Source organism: Oxyura jamaicensis, unplaced genomic scaffold, assembly GCF_011077185.1.
Source record: "Oxyura jamaicensis isolate SHBP4307 breed ruddy duck unplaced genomic scaffold, BPBGC_Ojam_1.0 oxyUn_random_OJ71989, whole genome shotgun sequence".
Classification (NCBI taxonomy): Eukaryota; Metazoa; Chordata; class Aves; order Anseriformes; family Anatidae; genus Oxyura; species Oxyura jamaicensis.
Window position 1 is genome coordinate 1911 of NW_023310795.1, and position 12710 is coordinate 14620.

Sequence of the window (12710 nt, forward strand, 5' to 3'; positions counted from 1 at the left end):
GGGGGGGGGGGGGGGGGGGGGGGGGGGGCAGAGACCGGAAGTTCTCTGGGAAGCGACCGGAAGTGCCTGTGGGGGAAGCCGCTGGTGGTCTCTCAGCCATGGACGGGGGCAGCGGCCCCGGCCCGGAGCCGGTAACGGCGGCGGGCCCCAGCCCGGCCCCGGAGCTGGCCCCGGAGGCGGACCCGGACGTGGAGCCGCTGCCGCGGGGCAGGTTCCGCTGCCGCCTGTGCCAGGTGGCGGCGGCCAACCGTGAGTGAGGGGGCACCGGGGGGAGGGGACAGCGGCCGTGCCGGGGCCGTGCCGGGCTAACGGCACCGCGTCAGGGCCGAGCCTGGCCGAGCACCTCCGGGGGAAGAAGCACCAGCGGCTGCGGAGCCTCCGGGCTGAGCGGCGGGCGCAGGAGCAGCGGAGCCTCTTCGTCAGCGGCTTTGCCCGGGGCACGGCAGCTGAGGAGCTTGCCGCCTACTTCGGGGCCTTCGGGGAAGTGGTGGCCGTGGTGATGGACAAGGAGAAGGTACTGGGGACCGGGAGGGGGTACTGGGGACCGGGAGGGGGTACTGGGGACCGGGAGGGGGTACTGGGAACCGGGAGGAGGCCGTGGGGGGCTGATGTTTGTCCCTCTGCAGGGCGCCTACGCCATAGTGGAGCTGCAGGAGGCGGCGAGCCGGGAGCAGGCTTTGGCGCAGCCCCAGCACACCTTGGCCGGTCGGAGCCTCCGTGTCCGGCCCCGGGAGCAAAAAGATTTCACCCGCCCTTCCTTGGGATGCGGCGCCCGCCGGGAGCCCCTCAGTCCCGGGCAGCTGGAGCAGGCATTGTGCCAGGCCGCCGATGTGAGCGGGGCCGGGGGCACTCGGGGTCCTTCGTGGGAGGTCCCTGCGGAGGTTTTGGGGCCCCTCCAAAGGAGCGAGGGGTTCCCTTGGGGAACAGGGAGGGACGTCCGAGGACCAGCAGGGTTTTTTGGGGCATGTGGGGTCTCCATGGGCCGGTGACGAGGCTTCTCCCCGCAGGTGGACACCCAGATGGAGCAGCTGGTGGGGCTGCTGGAGCTGAGTGAGGGCGAGCGTCGCCTGCGGCACCTCCTGGTCACACTCTTCCAGGAGGTTTTCTCCGAGTTCTTCCCCGGTGAGTCCCCGTTTTCTGTAGGGCATGTGAGCGCACGGCACGGCTGTTGTGCGACCGCAGGCATCGTCTCCTGCCCAGGCTGCACCGTGTTGCCCTTCGGCTCCTCTGTCAATGGTTTTGACGCCCACGGCTGCGACCTGGACCTGCTCCTCGACTTGGAGCCCACCAAATCCCTGCAGACGTCAGCGCGGGGAGCCCCCGGGGCCAGATCCTCCGGTGATCCCGGGGCAGAGGAATCCATCCTGAGCGACATCGATCTGGCATCGGCCTCACCGCCAGAGGTGCTGGAGCTGGTGGTGGCTGTGCTGCGCCGCTGCGTGCCGGGCGTGCGCCGCGTCCGGGCCGTGCCCACTGCCCGCCGCCCCGTGGTTAAGTTCAGCCACAAGCAGTCGGGTTTGGCAGGTGACATCTCCATCGACAACAGGTCTGGGGGTGCGCGGGGGTGGCGGAGGCTCCATTGTTCCCCTCCCGGGGCCGCGTCCGTCTCTCATCTTGTGCCACCCGTCCCCGCAGGCTGGCGCTGCACAACACGCAGTTCCTGCGGCTCTGCGGCGAGGCGGACAAGCGCGTGCGGCCGCTGGTCTACGCAGTGCGGCTGTGGGCCAAGCAGCAGGGCCTGGCGGGTGAGCGTGGCTGTGGGTTGGGTGGGGAGTTCGGCACGCGCGTCGCACACGTGGGGCCGCTCTGACGCCGTCTCCCCCCCAGGAAACCCCGCTGGGGGCGGCCCCCTCCTCACCAACTACGCGCTGACTCTGCTGGTGCTGTTCTTCCTGCAGACGCGCAGCCCCCCTGTGCTGCCCACGGTCGCTCGGCTGCGTGAGCTGGCAGGTAGGGCTCCTCCGTCCGTCCGTCTGTCCAGCAGTGCTTTTTGGTTCAGGATGGCTTTCTTTTAGGGGATGAGGACCGCATGGTGGTGGCTGGCTGGGACTGCAGCTTCCCCCAGGATGCGGCGCTGCTGGAGCCCAGCGCCAACAGCGAGAGCCCCAGTGAGCTTTCGGGAACGGGGCCGGGGGAAGGCGGTGGGGCTGAGGACCCCGGCACTGCCCTCACTGCTTGCCTCCCCCAGGCTCGCTGCTGGCCGAATTCTTCCGCGTCTTCGGTGACTTTGACTTCTCGGAGCAACTGGTGTCGCTGCGGGAGGGCCGGGTGCTGCCGCTGCCAGAGGCTGGCGAGCCCTTCAAGCTGGGGTCCCTCAACCTGCAGGACCCTTTTGAGCTGAGCCACAACGTGGCAGCCAACGTCAACGAGAAGACGGCGTCGCGCTTGGGGCGCTGCTGCCGCGATGCCGCCAAGTACTGCCGCAGCCTGCAGTACTGCCGCAAATCCACCAAGGGCCGGGGCTGGGGCCTGGTGCGGCTCTTCAAGCCGGGCGCCGTGGAGCCGGGGGCGGGTGCTGGTTCCTTCCTCATCTCCATCACCGTGGCTGCCGCCCAGCCCCCCAGCCAGCTCTGCGAGGAGCCTGGCGGCCACGGGTTCAAGGAGATATGCGCCGCCATCGCCTTCGTGCTGCGCGACGTCCTCCAGTGCAGCTGCGTGCCGGGGAAGCCGCTGAAGCAGGTGGGAGCCTCTGGAGCGGAGCACAGCCTCCCCCAGGACACCGTGCTGGGTGATGAGCCACTGGGCGATGCTGCGGGACTGGAGGAGGAACCTCTGCAGCCACCAGTGGGCTCCAAGCGGCCCCAGTCTGACAGGATGGACGGCACTGCACTGCCTGGCGCCAAGAGGCCACGGGTGAATGGCCCCGAGGAGGAGGTGGTGGCGAGCTGGAGCTGTGCCGTCTGGCACCGCGTGTGGATGGGTCGCCGCCGCCTGCGCCGGCAGCTGCTGCATGGGGCCAGCCCTGAGGAGCCCGACGGCGTCTCGCTGGAGCTGGAGCAGAAAGTGTCGGAGGCCATTGTGCAGCATGAGGGAGCCGCACGACCCCCGGAGCCGCTGCTCCGCTTCGAGGCCAGCGCCCAGCTGGCGGGAGGGACACAGCGGGAGCTGCGGGTGCTGCTTCGACTGGCCCCGACCCCAGCCCCGGGGCCACTCTTCAGGGACTTCTTTCATTTCCTGCAGGCCTTCCTCCCCCTAGCCGTGCAGCAGCACCTGGGCTGGGGGCCAGGCGCAGCCCCCCAGAGTTGAGGGGGCAGGGAGGGAGATTTGTATTGTTTTTTAACGCTTTGTACAATAAAAGCCCACTTTGGAGCAGTGCTGGCGGGGAAATAAGGCCGCGTCAGGAGGAGTGGAGGATGCTAATTAATATTTCAGTGACGTCACCAGCCCCGCACCCAGCCCCCAACCCCAACGCGGACCCTGAACCCAAGGGGCGGGGGGGGGTGGGGCTGTGTTTGTCTCTCCCCCAGAAGACCCCGTCGTGTTCCCCGGTAAGTCGCGGCGAGCCGTGTGCGCCGTGCCCATCCCGTGCCTTCCCCGTGTTCGCCGCCCCTCGCACCGTGTCCCCGCGCCTCCGTTCCCCGTTTTTTCTCCGCTCCTGCCGAGGCCCGACTCACCCGGTGGCGGCGCTCCCGTCAGCCCCTTCGAGAAGCCGGCGTTCTAAATTAGCATAACCCCGCCCCTTATTCCACGCCTCCTTCCATCTATTTGCATGTCCGCCCCCGTTGGCTCGCCCGCCTCCAGCCGTCTCCGCCCCCTTGGCGGGCTGCCGTTAGCCCCCCCCCGCGTTTCATTTGCATATCCCCGCCCACTGTGGGCGGGGCCCGGCGGGGAAGGCGCGCCGGCGCCATGGTGGAGCGGGAGGAGCGGCGCTTCGTGGAGCTGCCCCGGGAGTCGGTGCGGCTGATGGCGGAGAGCGCCGGCGTGGAGCTCAGCGACGAGGTGGCGGCGCTGCTGGCCGAGGACGTCTGCTACCGGCTGCGAGAGGCCACGCAGGTACGGCCGGGCCCTTCCTCTGCTGCCGGTGCCGGTGCCGTTACCGCTACGGGAGCCGGTACCGGGCGTGCTGATGGTTCGCCCCCTCCGCAGAACAGCTCCCAGTTCATGAAGCACACGAGGCGGCGCAAACTCACCGTGGAGGATTTCAACCGGGCGCTGCGCTGGAGCAACGTGGAGGTGCGGGATCTGGGGGGTCCCGTTCCCGGGCCCGTTACTGGGGGGGGGAGGCGGTGTGGGGGTCTCGTTACCTCACCACTGCCTGTCCCCACAGGCCGTGTGTGGGTACGGCTCCCAGGACGCGCTGCCTTTCCGGGCCATCAAGGAGGGCGAGCTGTACTTCCAGGAGGACCGGGAGGTCAACCTGGTGGAGCTGGCGCTGGCCACCAACATCCCCAAGGGCTGCGCCGAGACGGCCGTGCGAGGTGGGGACCCCCCCGGTGCCCGCCCCCCCCTCCGGTGTCCCCCTTCTGGCTCTGCCACCTGATGTGGGCAGAACGCTCAGGGCTGCCGCCGTGCTCCCTTGCAGTGCACGTGTCCTACCTGGATGGCAAAGGCAACCTGGAGCCGCAGGGAGCCGGTAAGAAGCGGGGTGGTGGTGGGGAGGGGGCTCGTGGCCCCCACGGCACCAGGGGGCGGACGGGACCCCCGTGATGCCGTTCCCTGGCAGTGCCCAGCGCTGTCTCCACGCTGACCGACGACTTACTCAAGTACTACCAGCACGTCACGCGGGCTGTGCTGGGTGATGACCCCCAGCTAATGAAGGTGAGCATTGAGGGGGGGGAGATAGGGGTCTCCAAAGTGTGCCCCCCACCCGCCCAGAGCGGGGCTGACCCCTTGTCGTCCTTGCAGGTGGCCCTGCAGGACCTCCAGAGCAACTCCAAGATCGCTGCCCTCCTGCCCTACTTTGTCTACGTGGTCAGCGGGGTGAGTGCGTCTGGACAGGGTTCCTATTTATGGGGGGCACAGCCGCACGCTGAGCCCCTCACGTCCCTCCCCCAGGTGAAGTCAGTGAGCCACGATCTGGAGCAGCTGAACCGGTTGCTGCACATCGCCCGCAGCCTGATCCAGAACCCCTACCTCTGCCTGGGCTCCTACGTCCGCAGCCTCATCAGCAGTGTCATGTACTGCGCCCTGGAGCCCCTGGCTGCCTCCATCAACCCCCTCAATGACCACTGGACGCTGCGTGACTACGCCGCCATGCTGCTTAGCCGCATTTTCTGGTGAGGGGGGCGCCCTCGCTGGGTCCCCCGGGGGGTTGGTGCCATCCCCAGGGGCAACTGGGGATTGGAGCAGGTCCACCCTGTCACCCGCAGGACCCACGGCGATCTGGTGAGCGGCCTCTACCACCAGATTCTCCTCTCCCTTCAGAAGGTGTTGGCTGACCCCGTGCGCCCTCTCTGCTCCCACTACGGTGCTGTGGTGGGGCTGCATGCCCTGGGCTGGAAGGTGAGTGGGGTGGGTGGGCACAATGCAGCCCCTTCATGCCCTGTGGCCCTCAAACAACCACCCCCAACTGCCTCTGTCCCTGCAGGCAGTGGAGCGCGTCCTCTACCCGCACCTCTCCACCTACTGGGCAAACCTGCAGGCCGTGCTGGACGATTACTCGGTCTCCAACGCCCAGGTGAAGGCAGATGGGCACAAAGTTTATGGTGCCATCTTGGTGAGTGGCCTGGGGAGCATTTGAGGACCCACCCTGGGTGACAAGGGGATCCCCCCCTCCCACGCACACAGCTCTGCCTCCCTCCCTAGGTGGCTGTCGAGCGGCTGCTGAAGATGAAGGCACAGCAGGTGGCCGGCCAGCAGCCGGAGGGCTCCCCGCGGCACAGCCCCAGGCCGGACCCCCCGGCCGAAGCGGGTTTGGGTCTTGGCCGGCCCCTGCTGCAGCTGGGGGGCGGCGGCGGCCCCTCGGCGGCCCTCACGCCGCCAGCCCTCTCTTTGCATGACATGTACCGTGAGCTCTACGACTTCTTCGGCGACAGCCTGGCTGCCCGCTTCGGCACGGGGATGCGGCCCCCCGCCTCACTGCTGCCGCCCCCCGGCACCCCCGAGAAGGAGCCACCGGCCTTTGGGGGCGAGGGGGCTGCCCGCAAGATGCCACAGCTGACAGCCAGCGCTGCCGCCAGCCCACCTGAGGAGGAGAGCCCACGGCCGGCACTGCACCGCTCTGCCACCCTGCCCCGCACCCGCGGCACGGCACGGCAGCCTGGCCACCGGCCGGGGGCCCGCGACGTCTTCCAGAAATGCCGTTTCGCTCCCCGTGGCGCCCCCCGCTTCAGCTTCGTCATTGCGGGGCGCCAGGTGGGTCGGCGCTGCCGGGGCCGCCTCTTCCAGACCAGCTTCCCCCAGCACCACGGGCCAGGCCACGTCTCCCGCTATGCCCAGAAGCTGCCCATGATCGGCCGCACCGCCCGGCCAGCCCGGCGCTGGGCTCATGCTGAGTACTCCCTCCATCTCCTCCTCTGAGATAAGCCCGTGGCGGGTGTCCCGGGTGCTATGGGATGGCTGAAGGACATGGCTGGTCGCTGTCGTGCCAGCTAGGCAGTTAATAAAGCAGCGGGTGCTGTTCGGCGTGGAGGGTTTGTGGCCTCGGGGGGGTGATGGGGTGTTGCCATCCCCTGTCCTGGTGAAATTGGTCACTCTGTGGTGTCCCGTGGCCAGATGCTGATCCGTTGTCCACCCCCCCCCCCCCCCATGCGCATTCACCCCGTCACCATGCTGCAGATGGATGGGTGAAGCTGGGCGAAGCCTCGCAAACAGGCTGGGAGCTGCCAGAGCCCCGCGGCGCTGGGAAGCTGCCAAAGCCCGGCCCCAAGCCGGCAGAGCAGGGGTGGGGCAGAGGAGGCAGGGCTGAGCGGGCTGGGAAGATGGCGGTGTCTGTCCCGTGGCTGCTGGGGCTGGCTCTCCACGGGGCCGTGTTCCTCTGCGGCATCGTCTGTGCTTCAGCTCTCACCGTGGCACAGGTACCTGGGGGGTGGAGGGGGCTCGTTGCCCCTTGAGGAGCTGCAGGGCTGCCCTGGCGGGGGGTTCTGTCCCTGCCCAGGGAGCTGTTTGTGGTCGCAGTGCAGGGGCGTGGGGGGAAGCTGGGACGTGTGGGGATGCTGAGCACCCAGAGCCCATCCTGTTCCTTCCATGTGTCACACAAGTATGTGACCAAACAGGTGGTTTTGGCTTCCTTCCTGCTCCCTCCTCCTCACTGCTCCATGCTGCTGGGTCCCTAAAGCCCCTGGGGTCACCGTGAGGCACCCCCCCAACACCCTCCCATTGACAGGGAGAGTTCGGGGGCCAGTGCCTCCTCTATGGCGCCGTGAACTGGAACGGGAGCGCGCTGGTGCCCAGGTCCTTCAGCCACGTCTCCCTCTGCTACTTCGTCTCAGCTGTCTCCATCGTGGTAGCCCTGTGCTGCTTCGCAGTGCTCCTGTACAGCTGCTGCACAGATGAGCCTCAGCGGTGAGTGGGGCGTGGGACTGGGGCACCCCATGGTGTCCCTGCCCCACTGATGCCGCTCCCTGCTCCTGCAGGAGCCGTGCGTGCCTCACCTTTGCCCTGGTCACGGCCACTGTCATCCTCCTCTTCCTCCTCATCTCAGCCTGCATCCTCCGTGCAGGGATGGATATGCTCTGTGCCTCCATCGTTCACACCAAGCAGCTGGCCAGGTAGGGGCAGCCCTGCCTGGGAAAACCCCTGCAGGCTCAGGCTGGGGGTGCTGTTGGGGCTGCCCCTGTGTCCTCCCCCCCCCCCCCCCCCTTTCTCATGCCTGCTCCCAATCCCTGCAGCTGTCAGGAGGCTGAGCACAAACCATGGGTGTCCTACAGCCCAACCCGCTTCTACAGCAACCTCTACAGTGCACAGGTGAGCAGGTACGATGGGGTGGGCAGCCACTGAAGCCCTCCCTGCCACGGAAAGACAGGAAATCGGGGGGTTGGGGTGGGGCGGGGGGGGAGGCACGTTGTGCACCTCTTCCCTACACCTCATCCCACAGGCATCAGCCTGGGTCAACGTGTTCCTCTGGTGCCTGCTGCTGGCCTGGCTGGTCATCCAGCAGCGGAGGGAAGCCCCCATCCCGCTGTTGCGCCGCCAGGACCCCGAGTGGAGCGCTGAGACAGAAGCCATACTAGGGGGACACCCGAGACGGAGCTGAAGGAAGGGTCAGCACACCTGGCACACAACGAGCAGGGCGGGAGGAGGCACAGGTGGTGTTGGCCCGGACACCTCATTAGCCCTGCAGGCGCTGATGAGGCCAGTGGTGCAAAACGACGCAGCCTTACGCCCCGTGCTGGCATAGGGGCGGTGTGCGGCACAAAACCCACAGCCCTCAGTCACGGGGTACTTTTGGGCACCGAGCTTTATTATTAAAGATGAGGATTTTCATTAGAGGCGCATGTGCGTGCGTGCAGCAGGGCGGTTGTGCACAGCGGGGGCGGCGGCGCTGTCACATGCTGGAGCACGGCGGCTGCTGCCGCACAGGGCTGCTCCGCGGGGCAGGGCCGGAGGCTGTCGGCAGCGAGCGGGGGGATTTTAACGACCAGAACGAAAGTGAGGGACGCGGGGGGGGGCGCGGCGCCCGCGGGGGGGGGGCGGGGGGGGGCGGGCGGGGGGGGGGTGTTTTATCGCCCCACACCAAAGGGGGGGCCCCCCCCCCCCCCCCCCCCCGCTTCCCTATGCACGGCGAAACGGAGGGAGCGCTGACTGCAAAGGAGGGAGCGAGCAGCAGCAGCGCCCGACAGCAGCAGGGTTGGAAACGCGAAAGGGAAACAAAGCAGCCCTCGCTCTGAGGATCCACCACCGCAGTGCCCTGATCAGCAGCACCTCACTGTACCAAGCCTCAGGGCTCCCCCCCGGCCGCTTGTTTCTTCCATCCGCTTCTCCCCAAAACCCTTGGTTCCCCCTTCGTTCCCTCACTAACTCCAACATCTCACCGAACCCCACTAAAAAACAAAGGGCCGCTCACGCCTGCCTTTCCCAGCCGGGAGCCATCACGACCTCTACATAGCTATATCACGGCGGAATTTCACTACCTCTTTTTCCTCTCTCTCCTCTTTTTCCCCATCCTCTGCTTCCCTTTTTTTCTTTTTTAACGCGTTTTTGAGCCCTGAGCCCCTAAATTTTAGCAGCGAGGCTCTCCGGCGGCCCCTTCGGCTGCGGGCGCGCTTAATTAGCATATCCCCACCCTTTCCCCCTCCCCAGCCGCTGCCCCGCCCCGCTTCCTGCGCCTCCCTGCGCGCTGATTGGATTTCTTCCTCCGTCTATTTGCATGCGCACCGCCTCATTGCCTCTCCGCCCCTCCCACCGGCCTGATTTACATACACCATGGCAACGCCCACCTCATTGGTCAGAGTCCCGCCCAGCCGACCCCTCCCACCGCCTCTCCCAGTCAGCGCAGTGCGCATGCGCAGCCCCATTTCCCGCCCTTTTCCCAGGGCCGTGGGGCCGGAGTGCGCAGGCTCGTTCTCTTGGCGCGTGCTCCCAGCATGCCCCGCGGTCTATTTAAGCGCGCGAGCCGTGAAGGGCGGCCATTTTGTCGGCGGCGGAGCGGGAGGTGGGTTCAGGTGGGCGCTGCGCTTTTATCTCTGCTGGGACGGCCTGGGGCGTTTTCCTCAGGAGCTGCGGGATTTCTGATACCGCGTCCTTAATTTATGCAGCCGTAAGCAGCTTCTGGCTCTCTCGGCAGCGAGAGCTCTGCCCGGGGGCAGCCATTTTGTGGCCCCGTTTGGGTAGGCCCCGTTACCGGGGGCCGGCAAGCAGCAGGGCCGCGGCGCGGAGCCTGCTCTGTGATGAGCTCGTTCACAGACCTGAGCTGACCGCGGTGTGAAGGTTTAGAGCACCTCTGAGGAGAGCGGGCGTGCCCTGCCCTGGCTCCTTGCCCGGGGGGAGGTTGTAGTACTCCCCGCTCTTTGCTAAAGGCCTTTTATTTATTTGTTTCTAATATTGTTTCTTTTTTCTCGTTTTAAAGGTTCATCTGCCCAGATGGTTTTGCTGCAAGAGGTGAGTTTCTCAGCCTTTAATGCTTAGCCTGAATGTTTTGTCTTGTTACAAAGACCACGGATTAAATGTGTGCTTGCTGCTCAGCCTGGCCGCAGCGCGGTGTTAGAGCACTGCTCTTTGTGGTGGGGGTCAAGTGCTGCAAGGATGAGAATCCTGAACTCTCTCTTTCTGATGCTGAAGTGAAGAATCTCTTAAAGTTCTGAGTGGCACTGGTGCCCCGTGTGCGCCTTTGTTACATCGTGGATGCACAAATGTCCTGGATGTGCCTTTGGATGGGGGTGTTTGATGTCTTTCTCCTGTTCTGCATGCAGCTTGGCTGAGCGTCCCTTTTATTTTCTAAGGTGCGGAAGTGGTCAGCCATGTGTGCACGCGGTCCCTTTACAGGTGAGCTTTGTTTGCTTTTTGTAAGAGATTTTTCAAGGGTAGGGGTGTGGAATTTTTCCCTTAGGAGGGCAGAGGCAGCGTGGCTGCAGCCCGAGGCAGAGGAGCAGATCTTGCTTGCTCTGGGGGACTTTCCTCTGCCCCTTTGTTGGGCCACGTGGCTGCCCCTGGGGTCTGGGTGCTGGTGGGCAGTCAGGGATCGCTGCTCCCGCCCTGTTCGGTGATGAACCACAGGACAAGCATATGGCTGAGTGTCCCTGATGCCAGATTTCATGCTGAGAACTGTGGAGCAGGAGAGGCCCTGTGGGAAAGGGGCTGGGCAGGGTTGTGCAGAGCTGTTAAGTATTTCATCTGTTCTGGCAGCACCTCTCGTACCTCCAGAAGTGGGATCTCCTCCTACAGGTGCGTACAGGGCATGGCCTGTGCCTCATCTCGGGGCATCTGCTGACCCTTTTTGTGTCCTGGGGTCCTGTTCCTGATCACTGAGGGGTGCTGCCAGTGGAATTCCAGTTCCAGCGGTGGCAGCATCCCTCCTGCCAGCCTCACGGCTGCTTTCCTTCCTGCAGGTTGAGCTCTCGGGAGCGGGGATGTCCCGGCCCAGGTAAGCGCGTGCCTCCCCCGCTGCGCATGGGCCTGGCAGGTGCCAGTCCGAAGGGATGACACGCTGAGCTGGACGACACGAGTCTCATGGCAGATCCGAGTTACCAAAGCCCTGATCGGACGGCAGCGGGCAGCCCGGGCTGTGCTGCTGCCTTCAGCGCTGACCCCTCCTTCCCTCCACAGCCGCCTGGCCTGGACCGAGGGGCACCGGTGAGTTTCTTTTTTTTTCTTTTTTTCTTTTTTGTGTGTGTGTGTGATCAAATTCTGCTCTTTGTCCCCGATGAGGAAAACCTCACGTGTCTTACTGCCCGTCTGGCACCAGAACCTGCAAAGGTTGAACCCACTGGTGCCGGCGGCTGGAGAGGAGGATGGCTCGTTCTGTGGGAACGGTCTGAGGGGGCGCAGGGCTGGGCTGCTAGAGGTGGCCGTGGCGTGGTGCTGAGCTAATTGGGGTGTTTCTTCCAGGATTGGAGCTGGGCTGGACCTGCCCCAGTGCTGCTGTGCAGGTGAGTGGGCCAGGGGGGTGCAAGGACCCCACAGGGGGGCACAGGGACTCTGCAGGCATGATGAATTCCTCAGGAATCTCGTTCGACTGAATGCTGCTGTTGAGGACTCGGATTCTGATCCCTGCTGGGACGGGCACAGGGGGGGAAAGTCGGGTGTCTGGGCCAGGGCTGACCCTGACTCATCCCTTCTTGTCCCCCCCAGGCTGACAGCAGGGGGCTGAGCAGCCCCAAATGCAGTGCGGGGGTGCTCGGGGACTTGAGGTGAGTGTTTGGGGGTGCTGCTGTGGGGCTGGGATTGCTCCCCCCGGTTTTAATGATGAGCCAACCTAGCTCACTTTGACCCCCCCCCTGAAAAAAAATCCTACAAATACCTGAAAAACTGCGGGGCTGTCACAGCCCTGGGGGTCCTGTGGGGCTGGAGAGACCCTGAACCCCCCCCCTCTGCTTTTCCAGCCCCCCCCCCGAGGATCTCCAAGGCTGTGTCCTGGTGAGTGGGGTTCTGGGGGGGGCACGAGATGCTTGCGGGGGGGTCCTGCTGCCGAGGATGAGACGATACCGCCCCAGGCTGATCCCCCTGACTGAGTGGTTCCCCCTGAGGCAGTTTCTGGGAGGGATTTGGGGGTATTTTGGGGGTGCCCCCACCCTGCTCACCACCTTCTTCCCCCCCAGCTCCAGGACATGGCTGCCCCCCAGCCTGGGAAGAAGACATCGGTGCCCGGAAGCCTGCGTGGTGCTGGTGGTTTCTGAGATAAATCAGTGAAATAAACGAGTTCTGAGCAAAAGCCCTAAATCTGCTGAATTTTGACTCTGTTTAAATTGGTGGGGCTGGGGGCCAGGGGCCGGGGGTGCCCTGCTTGGGATTTAAGGGGTTTCGTCCCCTTGGAGTGGCCACGGCGGGGGGAGGGGTGTTTGGGGGGGGGCCCGGGCGCGGGGGGCGCCGGGGGGGGGGGGGGGGGGGCCCGCCGAAGGGCCAATCCGAAGGGCGGAACGTTTGTGCGCGGCTCGGGGAGGAGCGTATTCAGTGCTGCGCTTCCGGCCGGTGCTCAGCGCTCAGGGCTCCGCTGTTGTCGGTGAACCCTCGAAGCCCCCGGAACGAAAGAGCCCGGGCGGCGTTTCCGTGGGGGAGCGGAGAACGGAGACGGAGCGCGATAAGATGGCGGCCCCCGCGCGGTGGAGCCACGTGTGGGTGGGGGCCGAGACCGGAGCCCTTAAAGGTGCGTGGGGGGAACGGGGGAGGGGGGCCCC

At 65.8% G+C, this 12710-nt stretch overlaps 4 protein-coding genes and 4 non-coding genes across 12 annotated transcripts in view; all 8 read left to right on the top strand.

Annotated features, from left to right (window-relative positions):
• The first annotated feature begins 59 nt into the window (after window positions 1–59).
• Window positions 60–3314, top strand: TUT1 (terminal uridylyl transferase 1, U6 snRNA-specific). 2 transcript variants are annotated; one of them, XM_035314333.1, is made up of 9 exons: window positions 60–249; window positions 324–514; window positions 627–830; window positions 1008–1122; window positions 1201–1546; window positions 1636–1745; window positions 1828–1950; window positions 2016–2108; window positions 2189–3314. In XM_035314333.1, the coding sequence occupies exons 1-9, from the start codon at window positions 99–101 to the stop codon at window positions 3244–3246; spliced, it is 2391 nt and encodes a 796-aa protein (XP_035170224.1). In that variant the 5' UTR covers window positions 60–98; the 3' UTR covers window positions 3247–3314. The 2 variants fall into 2 exon arrangements, with proteins under 2 accessions (XP_035170224.1, XP_035170225.1); XM_035314334.1 differs by lacking the exon at window positions 627–830.
• A 494-nt stretch (window positions 3315–3808) lies between these two features.
• On the top strand, window positions 3809–7702 carry TAF6L (TATA-box binding protein associated factor 6 like). 3 transcript variants are annotated; one of them, XM_035314330.1, is made up of 11 exons: window positions 3809–3992; window positions 4083–4173; window positions 4268–4418; window positions 4523–4573; window positions 4664–4758; window positions 4846–4920; window positions 4996–5216; window positions 5310–5442; window positions 5528–5656; window positions 5746–6477; window positions 7690–7702. In XM_035314330.1, exons 1-10 carry the CDS (start codon window positions 3847–3849, stop codon window positions 6457–6459), a joined length of 1806 nt encoding a protein of 601 aa, XP_035170221.1. In that variant the 5' UTR covers window positions 3809–3846; the 3' UTR covers window positions 6460–6477; window positions 7690–7702. The 3 variants fall into 3 exon arrangements, with proteins under 3 accessions (XP_035170221.1, XP_035170220.1, XP_035170222.1); XM_035314329.1 differs by lacking the exon at window positions 7690–7702 and having other exon boundaries at window positions 5746–6564; XM_035314331.1 differs by lacking the exon at window positions 7690–7702 and having other exon boundaries at window positions 3810–3993; window positions 4087–4173; window positions 5746–6564.
• TMEM179B (transmembrane protein 179B) lies at window positions 6751–8367 on the top strand. Its single transcript, XM_035314332.1, has 5 exons — window positions 6751–6956; window positions 7265–7443; window positions 7515–7649; window positions 7770–7845; window positions 7976–8367. Exons 1-5 carry the CDS (start codon window positions 6861–6863, stop codon window positions 8132–8134), a joined length of 645 nt encoding a protein of 214 aa, XP_035170223.1. The 5' UTR covers window positions 6751–6860; the 3' UTR covers window positions 8135–8367.
• Window positions 8368–10114: 1747 nt separating this feature from the next.
• Window positions 10115–10186, top strand: LOC118159764. Its single transcript, XR_004747237.1, has one exon. It is a non-coding gene; the product is annotated as a small nucleolar RNA SNORD26 (small nucleolar RNA).
• Window positions 10187–11234: 1048 nt separating this feature from the next.
• LOC118159767 lies at window positions 11235–11359 on the top strand. Its single transcript, XR_004747240.1, has one exon. It is a non-coding gene; the product is annotated as a small nucleolar RNA SNORD22 (small nucleolar RNA).
• A 159-nt stretch (window positions 11360–11518) lies between these two features.
• On the top strand, window positions 11519–11588 carry LOC118159765. Its single transcript, XR_004747238.1, has one exon. It is a non-coding gene; the product is annotated as a small nucleolar RNA SNORD30 (small nucleolar RNA).
• A 411-nt stretch (window positions 11589–11999) lies between these two features.
• On the top strand, window positions 12000–12067 carry LOC118159766. The gene has a single exon (XR_004747239.1). It is a non-coding gene; the product is annotated as a small nucleolar RNA SNORD31 (small nucleolar RNA).
• Window positions 12068–12547: 480 nt separating this feature from the next.
• WDR74 (WD repeat domain 74) overlaps window positions 12548–12710 on the top strand; it is a 2585-nt gene continuing 2422 nt past the window's right edge. For both annotated transcript variants that reach the window (XM_035314327.1, XM_035314328.1), the window contains exon 1: window positions 12548–12679. In XM_035314327.1, the coding sequence (XP_035170218.1) occupies window positions 12619–12679 (61 nt within the window). In that variant the 5' untranslated portion in view covers window positions 12548–12618. The remainder of the gene's footprint in view (window positions 12680–12710) is intronic.